This window comes from Vulpes lagopus, chromosome 2, assembly GCF_018345385.1.
Source record: "Vulpes lagopus strain Blue_001 chromosome 2, ASM1834538v1, whole genome shotgun sequence".
Classification (NCBI taxonomy): domain Eukaryota; kingdom Metazoa; phylum Chordata; class Mammalia; order Carnivora; family Canidae; genus Vulpes; species Vulpes lagopus.
The window spans coordinates 34,861,718-34,879,695 of record NC_054825.1 but is presented as its reverse complement, the minus strand read 5'-3'; the positions used below and the strand labels follow the sequence as shown (position 1 = coordinate 34,879,695).

The following is a 17,978-nucleotide window of genomic DNA, read 5'->3' as shown; positions in this document are numbered from 1 at the left end:
TGATATGTTTTTTTTTTCAGCATGATGTTTTTAAAATTCATCCATGTTGTTATGTGTATCAGTGATTCATTGTTTTTTATCGATTAGTTTTATTCCATTGTATAAATATACCACAGTTAAACTCTTCTCCTATTGATGAAAACTTGAGCTGTTCCAAGTTTTGGGCTGTTATGAACAGAGCTGCTATAAACATTCTTGCACAAGTCTTTATGTAGATCTGTATTTTCACTTCTTTGAATAAATATGTATGAGTAGAATTGCTGGGTCATTGGGTAGGTGTTTGTTTGGTTTTATAAAAAATTGCAGACCTTTTCCCAAAGTGGCTATATCATTTTACCTTCTAACCAACAATATGTGTGAGTTCTGGTTGTTCCACATCATCACCAGCATTTGGTGTGATTGCTACTTTTATTTTAGCCATTCTGGTGGTTATATGATAGCATCATTGTGGTTTTACTTTGTGTTTCCTTGATGACTAATATGTTCAACACTTTTTTGTGTCTTTTTTTTTTTTATTAATTTTTATTGGTGTTCAATTTACCAACATACAGAAAAACACCCAGTGCTCATCCCGTCAAGTGTCCACCTCAGTGCCCGTCACCCATTCCCCTCCAACACCCGCCCTCCTCCCCTTCCACCACCCCTAGTTCGTTTCCCCAAGTTAGGAGTCTTTATGTTCTGTCTCCCTTCCTGATATTTCCCAACATTTCTTTTCCCTTCCTTTATATTCCCTTTCACTATTATTTATATTCCCCAAATGAATGAGAACATACACTGTTTGTCCTTCTCCGATTGACTTATTTCACTCAGCATAATACCCTCCAGTTCCATCCACGTTGAAGCAAATGGTGGGTATTTGTCGTTTCTAATTGCTGAGTAATGTTCCATTGTATACATAAACCACATCTTCTTTATCCATTCATCTTTCGATGGACACCGAGGCTCCTTCCACAGTTTGGCTATTGTGGCCATTGCTGCTAGAAACATCGGGGTGCAGGTGTCCCGACGTTTCATTGCATCTGAATCTTTGGGGTAAATCCCCAACAGTGCAATTACTGGGTTGTAGGGCAGGTCTATTTTTAACTCTTTGAGGAACCTCCACACAGTTTTCCAGAGTGGCTACACCAGTTCACATTCCCACCCACAGTGTAAGAGGGTTCCCTTTTCTCTGCATCCTCTCCAACATTTGTTGTTTCCTGCCTTGTTAATTTTCCCCATTCTCACTGGGGTGAGGTGGTATCTCATTGTGGTTTTGATTTGTATTTCCCTGATGGCAAGTGATGCAGAGCATTTTCTCATGTGCATGTTGGCCATGTCCATGTCTTCCTCTGTGAGATTTCTCTTCATGTCTTTTGCCTATTTCATGATTGGATTGTTTGTTTCTTTGGTGTTGAGTTTAATAAGTTCTTTATAGATTTTGGAAACTAGCCCTTTATCTGATATGTCATTTGCAAATATCTTCTCCCATTCTGTAGGTTGTCTTTCAGTTTTGTTGACTGTATCCTTTGCTGTGCAAAAGCTTCTTATCTTGATGAAGTCCCAATAGTTCATTTTTGCTTTTGTTTCTTTTGCCTCTGTGGATGTATCTTGCAAGAAGTTACTGTGGCCGAGCTCAAAAAGGGTGTTGCCTGTGTTCTCTTCTATGATTTTGATGGACTCTTGTCTCACATTTAGATCTCTCATCCATTTTGAGTTTATCTTTGTGTATGGTGAAAGAGAGTGGTCCAGTTTCATTCTTCTGCATGTGGATGTCCAATTTTCCCAACACCATTTATTGAAGAGACTGTCTTTCTTCCAATGGATAGTCTTTCCTCCTTTATCGAATATTAGATGACATACATTTCAGGGTCCACTTCTGGGCTCTCTATTCTGTTCCATTGATCTATGTGTCTGTTTTTGTGCCAGTAACTTTTTTGTGTCTTATTGGCCATTTGTAGACCTGTCTGAAATGTATATTCAAATTTTTTGTCTATTTTTAATGAGGTCTTATTATTATTGAGTTGTAGAAGTTTTTGGTTTTTTAAAAAAGATTTACTTGAGGGTGGGAGGGAGGGAGGGAGAGAGAGAGAAAAAGAGAGAAAGAGAGGGCCACAGAGGAAGAAAAGGGCAGAGGGAGAGAGAGAGAGAGAGAGAGAGAATCTTAAGCAGACTCCAGGCTGAGCATGGAGCCCAACTCGGGGCCTTGATCTTACAACCCTGAGATCATGACCTGAGCTGAAACCAAGAGTCAGATGCTTGACCAGCTGAGCCACCCAGGTGCTCCTAGGAGTTGTTTTGTTTCGTTTTTAAATATATCTCAGAATACCAAATCTTTTTAAGAAGGGTGCTTTCTGGGGATCCCTGGGTGGTGCAGCGGTTCGGCGCCTGCCTTTGGCCCAGGGTGCGATCCTGGAGACCCGGGATCGAATCCCACATCAGGCTCTCGGCGCATGGAGCCTGCTTCTCCCTCTGCCTGTGTCTCTGCCTCTCTCTCTCTCTCTCTCTCTCTGTGACTATCATAAATAAGTAATAATAAAAAAAATTAAAAAAAAAAAAAGAAGGGTGCTTTCTGAATATTTTTTCCCAGTATGTGGCTTGCCTTTTCTTAATTGTCTTTAGATAAGCAAATATTTTTAATTTTGATGACATCTAATTTATCAGTTGTTTTCTTCTATGGTTATTGTGTTCTGTGACCTAAAGTACCTTTTCTTACTCCAAGTTGTGAAGGTATTCACATACATTTTCTTGGCAGTTTTAGCTTGCTTGCTTGCTTGTTTATTTATATATAGATTTATAGATTTGATTTATTCATTAGAGACACAGGCAGAGGGAGAAGCAGGCTCCATGGAGGGAACCCGATGTGGGACTCGGTCCCAGGACTCCAGGATCACACCTTGGGCTAAAGGCAGCACTAAACCGCTGAGCCACCTGGGCTGCCCAGCTTTTATGTTTAGATTTGTCATCCATTTTGAATGTATAGTGTGAAGTACAGATTGTTTTTCATGAAGATAACCATTTTTTCCAGCATCATTTATTGAAAAGATTTTCCATTCCCCATTGGATTGCTTTGGCACCTTTCAAAAATTTGTTGAAGTGTAGATCTATATTTGTACTCTGTTCAATCTATTTGTCTCTCATACCATCACCAATGTCTTAATTACTGTAAGCTTTGTACTTTAGTAAGTTCTTGAAGTTAGGTGTAAATGAGTTCTTCCTTTTTTGAGTTATAGGATCAGAAAACTGAGTTACTTGTGTTGGTTCCTGTGAAAGAGCAGTCTTCATTTTTTGTCCTTTTCTAATTAAAAAATTATATATTGAATTTTTTTTGTTCTCACCTGTGAGAAAAGTTAAATTGCTATTTTTTTGAGTTGTTTATGAGGTGGTTTTTCTGGTTGTTGCTGTTCTATAATTTATCCATTTTGCTTCTGCTGGTGGGTTTTTTTTTTTTTTTCCCATCTTGGAATGAAATCTCAAACTTTACAGTCTGTCTTCCCTCTCTATTTTTGACAATTTTATTTTTCTTATGACGAAAACTTTCAAGGTTTACTGTCTTAGCAATGTCCACATATACAGTGTAATATTATTTATTGTGGTTATCATGCTTTACATTACTTCCCCATAACTTATTTTATAACTGGAAGTTTGTACCTCTTGACCTCCAACCATTTCGCCCTCCTTCCCCAAATCTCCCTCCCCTCTGGGCAAGTAGCAGTCTCCTTTGTATCTGTTAGCTTTATTTGCTCGTGTTTTTTTTTTTTAGATTACACATGTAAGTGAAATCATAATGTATTTGTCTTTCTCTGATGTATTTCACTTAGCATAATGCCCTCAAGGTCCATCCATTTTGTTGGAGATGGAAAAATTCAGTCTCTTTTGTGGCTAAATAATACTCCATTGTAAATATATGCTGTATCTTCTTTATCCATTCATCCATCCATGAAAAGCCATTGCTTTTTTTTTTTAATTTTTATTTTATTTATGATAGTCACAGAGAGAGAGAGAGAGAGAGGCAGAGACACAGGCAGAGGGAGAAGCAGGCTCCATGCACCAGGAGCCCGACGTGGGACTCCATCCCGGGTCTCCAGGATCCCACCCTGGGCCAAAGGCAGGCGCCAAACTGCTGCGCCACCCAGGGATCCCAAGCCATTACTTTTTAAATCTTTACATTGACTTCCTGTTTTTCTCTTACCTGCCAGTATAAGCATATTCCTCAGATCTTTCTTTGTCACCATTCTCACAATTTAGTTCTTATCCAGGTGTTATGCTATCTTCTCTTGATCTCTTGAAGTTCTTCGATTGGGCATTTTTAGTTGGATAGCTTCAGTTTAATACAACCAAAACTGGAATTTTACAGTAAAATGCCTTTTTCAATCCACAGTTGCAAATTTTGCTACCATTTTCTTTCAGAAAGCCCCAGATGTTTATCTTTTCTCTGTTTTCATTACAATCTGGTCAAGGGCCTTAGTACTTTATGACTAGGTCCTGACTCATCTCTAAGGCTCTAGGCGGTCTTTGGCCCATTTCATCTTGCATGTTGTGCCAGACTTGTAAAGACTGTTAGTGCCACTCTGAAAGTGTCCCTCCCTTACTTAAAAACGTTATTTTTGTTTTCCTTGATTTTAGTTTTTTCTTTCTTACTTTTTACACCTTCTCTAAATTCTTTATCTCTTTTCATTATCTCTCAAATGCCCTCCCCTTCAGTGTAGTTTTTTTCTTGCAGAAATAAGCTATGCTCACTCACTTTCTATGCCTCACTCTTTCTCACTTCTGAGCCTGAGCTCCTATTTCTTTTGTCAAGAATTCCCTACCTTCAACCCTCTATGTTTATCCCAGGTTCATCTCTTAACATTCCTCCATCTGCACCCTCTACTCAGTCCATGATGACTGTTCTCAATTCCCTGAAAAATGCCTCACTTTCCACTCACCACCTCACACTATTTGCCAAGATATCCTTACAACTCCTGGCTTAACACATTCTTTAAAAACCCATCACAAAGGACTCCTGGGTGGTTCAGTTGGTTGAGCATCTAACTTTTGGTTTCGGCTCAGGTCACATCTCAGGGTCATGAGATCAAGCCCCACACCTGGCTCTGTGCTGGGCGAGGAGTCTGCTTGTACTACTCTCCCCTTGCTCATGAGTGCGTGCTCTCTCTCTCTCTTCCTCAAATGAATAAAATATTTAATAAAAATAAAAATCACAAGTGTTAACTTCATCTGGCAAGCCTCCACTAATCTTATCACTAGAGAAGAGTTATGCAACCCATGTGTCCCACAGTAACTTGCACTTACTTCGGTTATATGTTACATTGTCTTGTTTACTTATATATCTCTCTTCCACATTAGTGTCTACATTTTTGAGAGTCTGAAGACATTGGGTCTTATTCATCTTTTAGTATTCCTCAATAGAAACTTTTTGGATGAGTGAATTAATGAATTTGAGGTATTTGGAAAGCTGCTTAGAATCATTAAAAATTTGACAGCATTTAGGACAGTGTTTTCAAACTTTTAGCAGTGAAATCCTCTTTCCGATAAATCTTATGCAGAACCTGAATAAATAAAACAAAATGGAAAGTATAAGCTGAAAGTGATATGTGATTATGTTTCTTTCTAGTGAGCAAATGGACAAGGTCAAGTAGATATATGGCTCAATTTAAACTTTAGTATTTTATAATGATAAAAGAGGATCTTAGTTGTGTGCCTGTTTTGTTGCTCATAATAAGACGCCAGTATTATCAGTTTTGTCCATAATAGAATTATTTGTAAGTCTGAAAAAATCATATTTTCCATTTAAAAAAAGTTCTTCAATGTTACATTCTTCTCTGGCTAATAGTCATTAGACTGGATCTACTTATAGAGGCTGCATATAATTACAGTTACCTGTTAAACAAGAAGACTATTTTTGTTATGTAAGCCATCACACAGTCTTTAGATGGTAATTAAAAAAACATGCCTATGCAAAAACTTGTACGTAAGTCTTCATAGAATCATTATTAAATATAGTAGCCAAAGGGTGGAAACAACCCAAATGTTCATCAACTAATGAATGGATAAATACAGTGTGATACATATCCATATAGTGTGGGATATTATTTGGCAAGAAAAGGGAAAGAAGTACTATATTCATTACTACAACATTGGTGAACCTTGAAAGCATAATGCTAAATGAAGGAAATCAGTCACTAAAGGTTACATACTGTATCAGTCCATTCATATGAAATGTCTAGAATAGGCAAATCTATAAAGTTAGAAAACAGATTAAGTGGTTGCATAGGGTTAGAAAGAAATGAGGAGTGATTACTAATAGGTATGAATTTTATTTTGGGGACAATGAACATGTTCTAAAATTGTGATGGTTGTAGGACTCTGAATAGAATAAAAATCATTGAATTGTACACTTTAAATGGGTGTATTTTTTGTGAATTATATCTCAAAATTGTTAAAGATGTATTGAGTTTTTTAATGTGGCTTGTAAAGTAGTCTGATGTTACAGGGTTATAACTTTAGGCAGCTTTTGATAAGTAGAATATTCATGACTATTGCAACAGTTCCTTTCCCTTTTTTTTTTTTTTACACCTCCTACCCCCAGCATTTTCATGAGAAGGGAGGTCAAAGAAAGAATGAAAATAATCCAGTTAGCAATACTTAGCCCCACTTAGCAATAGCTGCCCCCCCCCCCAAATTTCTAAGTTGAGAAGAATATTTTTCCCTGAAAAGTTTGTGAGATTTGGTATTTCTTAATTTAGTTTATATTTGTTGATAGCTTTCTCATTTCACCAAACTACTGCGTCGACATTCCATGTAATTTTCTCTCAAAGTCATTTGATATATTTAAAGGATACATGATTTTGTTCTGTGTGTATGGTTGACACACCAGTGTTACATTAGTTTCAACTATAGGACTTAGCATAGGCAATGTAGTCAATGGTATTGTAATTAGTGTTGCAGGAAAACAGTCTTTTTTTTTTTTTTTTTTTTTTTTTTTAGGAAAACAGTCTTAAAGAATACAATGCTAATGTTACTCACATTAAAATAAAATTTAATGTTGAGAGGTTTTAGACCTTTAGTTTTACTATATACTAAAATAATACTAGATATTATGAAACAAAATTGAAGCAGAAAGCTTGCTGTTGCCCTTTAGTTTACAGACTATTTGGGATTGATGTCACTAATGATTTTTGATTTCTCTTTTTTAATAGGTCACTACTGTTTTTAATGAAGTCACATCATCTTTTGATTTGAATCCTCAAGTGTTACAGCAGTTAGATAGTAAACGACAGCAGGTCCACATGACAGTTACGGAGACCAACCAGGAGTGGCAAGTGCTGCAGTTGAGAGTGCATACTTTTGCTGCATGTGCGGTTGTGAGTTTGCAGCAGCTTCCAGAGAAATTAAATCCTATCATTAAGCCATTAATGGAAACAATTAAAAGAGAAGAGAATACACTAGTGCAGAACTATGCAGCTCAGTGCATAGCAAAACTACTTCAGCAGTGTACAACAAGGACACCCTGCCCCAATTCAAAAATTATTAAAAACCTCTGTAGCTCACTTTGTGTGGATCCATATCTAACTCCTTGTGTCACATGTCCAGTACCAACACAAAGCGGCCAGGACAATTCTAAAGGTATATATTTAAACCTTCATTTGGGGTAGAGAATTAACCACTTAAATTTGTTTTTATTTATTCATAGGTATCATTTAAGCACAAATCCAGTTTATGTTAGAGCTCTTTCCCATTTTGCATATATTGGTAATCAAATAACAACCCTCTAAACTCAAACTACTCATAAAAGACCTGATATTTCATATAAGATGATTGAAATCTGAGACAGGTGTTAACCTTTACCCTCTCTTTGAAGACCATCATTATAAGCTTTTAATGTTTAGGGCTAGAAAATTTAATTGTATCAAATGCTGAATAAAAATTCTTCCTATAGGGGCAGCTGGGTGGCTTAGTGGTTGAGCATCTGCCTTTGACTCAGGTCATGATCCCAGGGTGCTGGGATTGAGTCCTGCATCGGGCTCTCTATGGGGAGCCTGCTTCTCCTTCTGCCTATGTTTCTGCCTCTCTCTGTCTGGGTCTCTCATAAATAAATAAAATCTTTAAAAAAAAAAATTCTTCCTATAAAACTCTGATTTCTCTAATTTAGTGCATGTTGTATAAGTGAATTCTATTATTTTTAGTAAATAATGCGTAACCATTCTGATTTCATCTGGAAAAAAATAATTGCTCTCTGCAGGCTAGTATCAAGGATGAATATTTTTTTACATGCCATAGTCCTGTATGATTTACTTTTTGTTTGTTTATAAGATTTTGCCAAAGCAAATTATTCAAAATGTAATAGATTTACAACTTTGGTACAGTATAGGTCTTAAAAAAATGTGAACAAACTGGAAGAAGAAAGTGGCATTTGGAATATCCACACCTTAAAACTATCATAGGATAACAGTCTCCCTTAGCCAACTCCTTGTGTTGTTTAAGCCAGTAATATTTTGCAGTGATCAATGTCAGGGTCTCAATTTATGGCAACTATGGACATTTCTTTTAGAGAGAACTTGCCTGCAGTATTTTTTATTGTTTCTTTTTATGCCTAAAAGCAATCATTCATTTTTAAAAAATTATTAGACCTTAACTGAAGGCTCAAAATCATTCTTGCATGCCATATTTCTTATTAACATGATTCTGCAACTTTATATTAAGTATGATCCTATGCAAATATCAAAACATTTAATGTTGTAAATTATTGCTGTTTTGTTACCATTTCATTAGCCAAAGAAAATGTCATCAGCTTATAAAAATTGAGCCTTAAAGACATAGTTTTAAATATATGTTGTATCTCTTTTGGAGCAGGAAGCATTTGGTCACCTGTATTATACTTAAAAAGTTATTTACTTTTTTTCCTTTTAGGATCCAACTCTGAAAAAGATGGTATGCACCACACAGTCACCAAGCACAGAGGTATAATTACACTCTACAGACATCAGAAAGCTGCTTTTGCTATCACAAGTAGGCGAGGTCCTACCCCCAAAGCAGTGAAAGCTCAAATAGCAGATCTTCCTGCAGGAAGTAGTGGAAACATCCTTGTTGAACTTGATGAGGTAAATAATTGTTTTTTTTTGACTACTGTGATTTTTTAAACAAGAAGTCTTACAGATTGAGAGCTAAATATGAGCCTCCTTTATTGTATTTTTATTTAATTTATTTTAATTTAATTTAACTTAATTTTTAAGATTTTTATTTATTTATTCATGAGAGGCAGAGACCCAGGTAGAGGGAGAAGCAGGCTCCATTCAGGGAGCCTGATGTGGGACTGGATCCTGGGTCTCCAGGATCATGCCCTGGGCTGAAGGCAAGCGCTAAACCACTGAGCCACCCAGGGATCCTTTTTATTGTATTTTTATATTTTTAAGTGAAAGATGTGGAATTAATAACCTTTTGTAGTATTCTCACATGATCTAGAAAAACTGCAAACTTCTTCAGATTTCTGTTGTTATTTAGTTAATAAGTGTCAAATAATTATCACGTGGTTGACTTTTTAGTCAGCCTGAAATTTATTAAATGTGTGATACAAGATAGGGATCTAAATTTTTTTTTTTTTCAATATGAATAGCCAGTTATCCCACTGTTGAATCATTTCCTCCCTGGTTTATAATGGTACCTCTGTTATATACTATGCTTCATATATGTATCTGTTTGGGCTTTCTTTTCTATTTCATTGGTCTACTTGTTCTGTAGTACAATCTTCTTTAAAGATAATTTAACAAGTGTCTATTTTTTTAAATGTTTGTGGTGACTGTATTAACAGTGGAATGATCTAGGTAGCTCCTTTGGTTGGCATGACATAGAAACTTACCTGGTTTAGCAATAAATTGTCAAAGCTAAAAGATGTGTATCTAATATATTTCTGTAAGATAGAGATATATTTTCAATTTCTTTTTAAATAAAAATCTTACCTTCTTACCTGTATTTCTTTTAAAATATTCTATGAATGGAATTTTTTTTTTTTTTGGAATTTTTTTTCTAACTCTATTCTTCCCATAATAATTTTAATAAAAAATTTACTGTGATTTGGGTATTTATATCTCTGTGGTTTACATAGTTCTTCCTTAACTTAAAAAGTAATTTCAAAAATAAATGGATCTTTCTGGACGCACAGTTTTTTTGTATAATAATTAAATTATTGCTAAGTAAGAGGTTATTAATCCTGTGGTTAGTTTAAACTAATGCTCTTATTGTATCCTTTAAGTGAATATAAATTTAAAGACAGATCATTTTCTCTCCTTATCTTCTCTCTAGCTGGTAAGTTTCTTTGGGGTAGAGGGAAGGGAAAAAAAAACAAACATGTCACTTAGAACTATCTCTAGAAACTATCTATTCTTCTTTTCCTTATTTTTCAGTTCCAAAGAAGCATTTTACTTTGGATGGAAAAATCTAGTTTGGGGTTTTATGCCTATATAAATTTAAATATTAAAAGACATTTATACTGATAAGTAAGTTTATAGTTGCTTAATTGGTTAATAGTAACACCATGAATTTTTAGGTGGTGACTTTTAAATTCTCTTAATAAAATTTAAAATGCATTAAACCTTTTTTTTTTTTTTTTTAACTCTCTTATCAACTAACGTTTTATTTTAGGCCCAGAAGCCTTACCTGGTACAGCGAAGAGGTGCTGAGTTTGCCTTGACTACTATAGTGAAGCATTTTGGTGGTGAAATGGCAGTGAAGTTGCCACATCTCTGGGATGCTATGGTTGGTCCATTGAAGAATATAATCGACATAAATAATTTTGGTGTGTACATATTTTTCTGAGTTGGACTTTGAAAAATTATTTACAAGGTGATACACACTTAAATCAATATATTTTAACAGATGGAAAGTCCCTCTTGGAAAAGGGAGATGGTCCTGCCCAAGAATTGGTGAATTCTCTGCAAGTGTTTGAAACAGCAGCAGCGTCAATGGATTCTGAGCTTCATCCCTTGGTAACTAACTAATGCAAGTGTAGTTTTCTTCTAATAAAACAAGTGGTTTTATTAAAAAGTCCTAAGGCTTAAAAAGTAGAACTTTGATATCATCCCTAGTAATTGTATTTTCTTTTATGTGGTTTGACTAGATTCCTTCTTTATTGACAGCACATTTCTTGTGGGCTTTGAGGCAGACCTGGGCACATAAATGTTAGAAAGCCCACTTTGGGGTTTTCTAGAATATGGGGCAGTGGGGACAAGGCTTTGATGACACACAAGCCAGGTGTAAACAGGAAAGAAAGCTACAGCCCTATTAATTTATGCTATATTTAATAATACAGCTCCAAGAAAGGAAGAGCACAAGTAATGAAACTTCTTCCTAAGATAAGTGTAAAGGTAGTGGAAGTTGAAGCTAGTCAGTGGCAAAGAGAGAACATTGGTTTGTATTTTTTAACTATTAAAATAAATATTTCTGGGGTGCCTGGGTGGCCCAGTTAAGGTTAAGCATCTGCTTTCAGCTCAGATCATGATCTCAGGATCCTGGAATCTTGCCTTGCATCAGGCTCCCTGCTTAGTGGAGAGCCTCTTTCTTCCTCTCCATCTGCTGCTACTCCTGCTTGTGCGCGCGTGCGTGCTTGCTCTCTCTCTCTCTCTTGCAAATAAATAAGTAAAATCTTAAAAAAAAAGGGATCCCTGGGTGGCGCAGCGGTTTGGCGCCTGCCTTTGGCCCAGGGTGCGATCCTGGAGACCCGGGATCGAATCCCACGTCGGGCTCCCGGTGCATGGAGCCTGCTTCTCCCTCTGCCTATGTCTCTGCCTCTCTCTCTCTCTCTCTGTGTGACTATCATAAATTAAAAAAAAAAAAAAAAAAATCTTAAAAAAATATATTTCTTACAAAAAAATTGTGAGAGGAGAAAAATAGACTAGAGAATTAAATGTTTTTTTTTATAGAAGGAAGCAATATTCTTTCCATTTAACTGCAGTAGGAAGCTCTGCAATTTACAGCGTTAAGTGTTAAGCTCCAATTTTCTATTCATATCTTTTTTTTTAAAGATTTTATTTATTTATTTATTTATTTATTTATTTATTTATTTATTTATTTATTTATTTATGATAGACACAGAGAGAGAGAGAGAGAGAGGCAGAGACACAGGCAGAGGGAAAAGCAGGCCCCATGCAGGGAGCCCGACGTGGGACTTGATCCTAGGACCCCAAGATCACACCATGGGCCGAAGGCGGCGCTGAACCGCTGAGCCACCTGGGCTGCCCAATTTTCTATTCATATCTAAAAGAAAAGGGTGAATCTAGGAGAAAGAGTCAAACAAAACTTTTCTGTTTATATATACAGTAATGAAGTTATATTTTTATACTTAAGTTTCGCTGATTTATCATTGGTAGAGAAGGGCAGAATCCATCTATAAAGTTAAAGAAACTCTTACTTTTCTATGATCAGCTTAACATTCATCTGAACTGTAAGACTAGTCTATTGAGCATATATCTGATTCTCATCAGATTAGTTCTAGTATTCCATGCAGCAGGCATTTATTAATGAGATATATTGTGTTACTGTGATCATAATGCCTATGGTAAGCCAGAAAGTTAAAGTGGAATATACCTACCAAAGGATGGTGCCTAGAACAAGATCAGGATCACTTAACCCAGTGAATAAAAAGTATGTATGTAGGAGTATCAGGCTGGCTCAGTTAGTAGAGAATGTGACTCTTGATCTTGTCATGAGTTCAGCCTCACATTAGGCATAGAGCTTACTTGAGGGGGAAAAAATGTATGTACCTAAACCTAAGCCAGAGCTACCAAATTGGGAGGGAGACTGGTGATGTGTGGTGTCATTTCTCTAGCCTCAGAAGGAGAGTCTTAACAGATACCTTTTCACGTGCACCCTGATGTCTTAAGAGAAGATAAGAACAGGAGAAGTTCTGCAACTTTTATTTTAAATAGAGTTTCAGTACCTTAGTTCAGATTTAGATAAATTTTTTTGTTGAGGATGTTTTTACAATAATGTTTGAAGTAATTGGAGATATTCTTGGATTTAGAGTCATTTAGAACATCAAGAACCTCTGAGTATGGGCTATAATAGTTATATTTTAAGTGATAGATCCCTTAATGAATATTCTGATTGTCTTAAACTTTTTATTTTTAGTTGGTACAGCATTTGCCTCATCTTTATATGTGCCTTCAATACCCCAGCACTGCAGTGAGGCACATGGCTGCTCGTTGTGTAGGCATCATGAGCAAAATAGCTACCATGGAAACAATGAATATTTTTTTGGAGAAGGTTCTTCCATGGCTGGGAGCAATTGATGACAATATCAAACAGGAGGGTGCAATTGAAGCACTTGCATGTATCCTTTTTAATTTTTACAAATTTCAGAAATTATATTCATTTTATTTAAGGATAACTAAAATAAAATTATTTAAATGTTCATAAGTAACCTGTCTTGTTCCAAAATAAAACTTTGTTATATTTTATTTTGAAGTATCTTTATATTACATTATAAATACATTATAAAAATATATTTACATTTAATTTGAAAATATTCACAGTTTGAAGAGTTTTAAGAGATTTTTTTAATCATCAAAAATAATTTTAGGTACTTTATGAAATATATTTCTGGTAACTGACATTGGTATATAATCAGTATTGTATTAGTACTAATCAGACACTTGTATGTAGTCCATATATTATAAACATGTTTGCAAAGTTGATTATGTGGATGGAAAATGACTAACTGTACTAAATAAGTAGAGATACACAGGCAAGCTTTTTGCTATGAGTACCATAGTATCTACTGACATTCTTTAATTCAAAGTATTTGAAAGATGTTTCTGAGAGCAAGAAATATGGATGGAGATCAAATCAGTAGATACCGGATCAGAAATGCTGAAGATTTGAGGAGGACTGAACTTACTGGGCCTTGCTGTGTCCAGTGTATGATTGTCAGGGTCATGGTGGGAAATTTGGAATTAATCTTTGAGTGACATTGAATTGTGCTACCTTGCTTGCAGTGTAACTCATTTTATTTTGGTATTGGAATTCTAGGAACTTGCAAGAATTTCTCTATGAGAAAAACTGATTAAAATTTCTTCCAACCTCTCTCAGATGAAAAACCCAATTTTATGGTCTTAAGAGAAAGTTACATAATATTTACAAAGGAGGAACAGTGTACAAATGCTGTTAGAAGTTACAGTCTTGATATATCTGTTTGTGAAAGCATTTACCTCAAAACAGTTTGGAAATTTCCTTAATAACTTAATCAGGTGTAATGGAACAACTGGATGTTGGTATTGTTCCATATATTGTCCTTTTAGTTGTGCCTGTGTTGGGAAGAATGAGTGATCAGACAGACAGTGTAAGATTCATGGCTACACAGTGCTTTGCAACACTAATTAGACTCATGCCACTTGAGGTAAGTTGAAATACTTGGTTTACAGACTTAAATGTTTTCTGTAACTTCATCTGTAATGTAATTCTTTTAGAATGATGTCAGATGAAAAAATATGAATATGTTTATAAGCATTAGGATATAAATGTTATATTTTAATGGATATAAATATTTATGTTTTCAACATAGGGTTTTAAGTAAAACTGTGGTTCCTAAAAGAATGATCATTTATTGATGCTATCCTAGAAACAGAATTGTTCCCAAGTATCCCTGATAACTTCTAGGTAAAGATTGTGTGCCAAAGTTTACATGCAAGGTAAATTTAAGGGATGATAATTGAAAGTGTAAAAAGCAAATGAAGTGTCTCTGGAAGTGTGGAGAAAGCAAACTAGAAGATTGGTTGGAGACTTCTGGAATATATTCATGGGCTGGAAATAATATATGTGGTCAGGGCAGGAAGTAAGTGACTTGAAGTAAGGGAAGGGCCAGGACCCTGCCCTTAACTGCTTAACATATTTTGATGGGATTTTTATAATTCAGGAAATTCAGTGTGTATCAATTGTTCCTTTTTACGGCTAAAATAGTATTCCATTGTATGGCTATACCATGTTTTGTTTATCTACTTACCAGTTGATGGACTTGTGAATTTTGTTATCACCTTTAGATAGTTAACAAGTAATGCTACTATGAACATGCACTTAAAAAGTCTTTGTGTGGATATATGCTTTTATATCTTTTGAGCAGATATCTAGAAATGGAATTACTGGGTCATGTGATGTTGAATTTTTGAGAAATTGCCAAGTCATTTTTCCAAGTAACTGTACCATTTTACATTTCTACTGCAAAGTATGAACATAAGTTGGATAGCTTCTATAAAAAAAAGTTTGGCTGTGTCTGCTGAAGTTGAAGATTCCTATCCCAATAACCCAGCAAATTCATCCTAGATATATGGCCTAGAGAAATTCATACACATGTACCAAGACATTTATCCTTAAGAATATTTATCATAGCAGTAGTCTGACACAACTCAAATGTTATCACCAGTGGAGTAGAGGTGTTAACTGGATAACTATGGTGGGGGTGATGATGATACTACGTAAGAATGAATAAAGTAGGGGATCCCTGGGTGGCGCAGCGGTTTGGCGCCTGCCTTTGGCCCAGGGCGCGATCCTGGAGACCCGGGATCGAATCCCACGTCGGGCTCCCGGTGCATGGAGCCTGCTTCTCCCTCTGCCTCTCTCTCTCTCTCTCTCTCTGTGACTATCATAAATTAAAAAAAAAAAAAAAAAGAATGAATAAAGTAGAAAAACAACAATATTAATCTTTCACATAAGATTCCATTTTTATGAAGTTCAAAATAGATAAAAGTACATGGAATGCATACTTACTTGATAAAGGCATAAAGAAAAGTAAGAAAGAGGTTGCCTTGAAAGTCAGTAAAGTGATTATCTTTTGGGGAGAGGAGAGTGGGTTATCACTGAGAAGGAGCATATGGGATCTTCTAGGATTATGGCAGGGCTGTTTTTATTGATCTGCTAATGGTTATAAAGTTGTTTTTATAAAATGGTACATTTATTTATATATTTCTCTACATGGTTTATTCCACAATAAAAAGTATTAAAATAACTACCATTGCAAAAAAAAAAAAAATAGGCTACTATATGGAAAGGCACAAGTTATTTCCAGAATAGTTTCCATTCATGGGAGAAGAGAAACAAATGGAGTATCCTACCTTGCTTTCTGGAGTGGGATTCAGGCCATAGGACAAGGAAGTGAAAACTAAACTGAGCTTTCACAGTCTCACCAAGTTCAAATGGTCGATCATTCAGAGCATAAGTTAAGACAAGAAGGCTAGAATTTATAACACAGAGTACCCAAAAAGAAGTTGCTGCACAGAGAAGAAGCTCCAGAAGTACACACTAGGGCCAAGTATTCATCTGGGTATGTGTGTGTTTGAGACTAGAAGAAGAAAAATGATTGAAAGGAGTAGGTGGAAGAATTCCCAAAGCTCAGAAAGGGCCAGGAATAGTTTGTTTCCACCAAGCTGAATCAGAAGACCTTCCATCATTTAGAGCATTAATTAAATACAGTCTTTAGAAGTATATTGCCTGACTGTAGTGTAGGATCAGATTAGCCCTTGACAAAATGCTTATTTGAACTTCCCTTAACAAAGCTTTAAAACCTTAATGGGTAGCCCGGGTGGCTCAGCGGTTTAGCACCGCCTTCGGCCCAGGGTGTGATCCTAAGACCTGGGTTCAAGTCCCACACCAGGCTCCCTGCATGGAGCCTGTTTCTTCTCCCAGTGCCCGTGTCTCTGCCTCTCTCTCTCTGTCTCTCATGAATAAATAAATAAAATCTTAAAAAAAAAATCCTTAAAAGGGAGATCAAATGATTTCAAGGGGACGCCTGGGTGGCTCAGTGGTTGGGCGTCTGCCTTCGGCTCAGGGTGTGATCCTGGAGTCCCTGGATCGAGTCCCACATTGGGCTCCCTGCATGGAGCCTGCTTCTCCCTGTGCCTCTGCCTCTGTCTCTCGTGAAATAAATAAAATAAAATAAATAATAAAATAAAATAATAATAAAATAAAATAAAATCTTTAAAAAAATGAGTTCAAGTAACTTAAACTGCACCCTAGAAAATGACTCTAAAATATTAAAACCAAAAAAATCCAGCATCCAATAATGTAAATGAAGTTTAGCACTCAACAAAAAATGACAAGATATGAAAATATATCCAATAACCGTTAGAAAAGTCCATCAATAGAAAGAGACCCTGAAATGATCTAGATAATAGAACTAGTAGACAAGGACATTAAAATACACCCTATATGTTCAAGAAGGCAGAGGAAATCATGAATGTAATGAACAAAGTGGAAGATAAAAGAACAAACCAAATTGAACTTGTTGAAATGAAAAATACAATTACAAATAAAAACACACTATATGGGATTAATAGTAGGTTGGGTACTACAAAAGAAAAGATTACTAAGTTTGAAGATGTTGCAGTAGAAGCAAGAATGTCATGCAAATATATTCCTATTCTACTCTATCTTGATTTCCTCTGTTGTATCTTCACAGGAAGAACATGTACTTTTCTGAAATATATACTGAAAAGGATTCAGGGAATATCAGCCAGTGATTTTGACAAATGCTCTAATTTCCTGCATTATTAGTAACTGTTGCTGATTTTATAGGAGTTGGAATGAGGAAAATACAGGAAGAGTTACTGGCACTGAATAATATTTATGACTCTTAGGCCTTGGGTTTTGTTGGTAGGGAGTGGACCTTGTTAGATGGCCTTATAGCTGGTTGTCACTTATTAAAAATTCCATGAAGACAGATGTTTGAAAATTTTGTTATTTCTTTGTAAAGCATTGTGCAGAAAGGCCTCATTTTGATGATTATCATTATGCTATTAGATGTGCTAAAGTATTAGTTTCTATCTTACTAGAGTTATTAAAACCTTTTGAAAATATAGCACGTAGTTACTTTTAAAAAATCAATATATATACTTCATTCCTCCGATACTATTTCTCATGTTATATGGAATATATATTTTAATTGACTTTAATTGAAATTATGTTTGCAGAATTTTACTCCCCCCACTGCCCCAAGAATTTTACATTTCTTTCTTTCTTTC

The 17,978-nt window shown here is 35.6% G+C and overlaps 1 protein-coding gene across 1 annotated transcript in view; it reads left to right on the top strand.

Annotated features, from left to right (window-relative positions):
- The window catches only part of BTAF1 (B-TFIID TATA-box binding protein associated factor 1), a 74,311-nt gene that overhangs the window by 33,557 nt on the left and 22,776 nt on the right, over positions 1-17,978 (top strand). The window contains exons 18-23 of the mRNA XM_041744207.1: positions 7,176-7,602; positions 8,887-9,077; positions 10,615-10,768; positions 10,849-10,958; positions 13,099-13,300; positions 14,217-14,365. Of these exons, the coding sequence (XP_041600141.1) occupies positions 7,176-7,602; positions 8,887-9,077; positions 10,615-10,768; positions 10,849-10,958; positions 13,099-13,300; positions 14,217-14,365 (1,233 nt within the window). The remainder of the gene's footprint in view (positions 1-7,175; positions 7,603-8,886; positions 9,078-10,614; positions 10,769-10,848; positions 10,959-13,098; positions 13,301-14,216; positions 14,366-17,978) is intronic.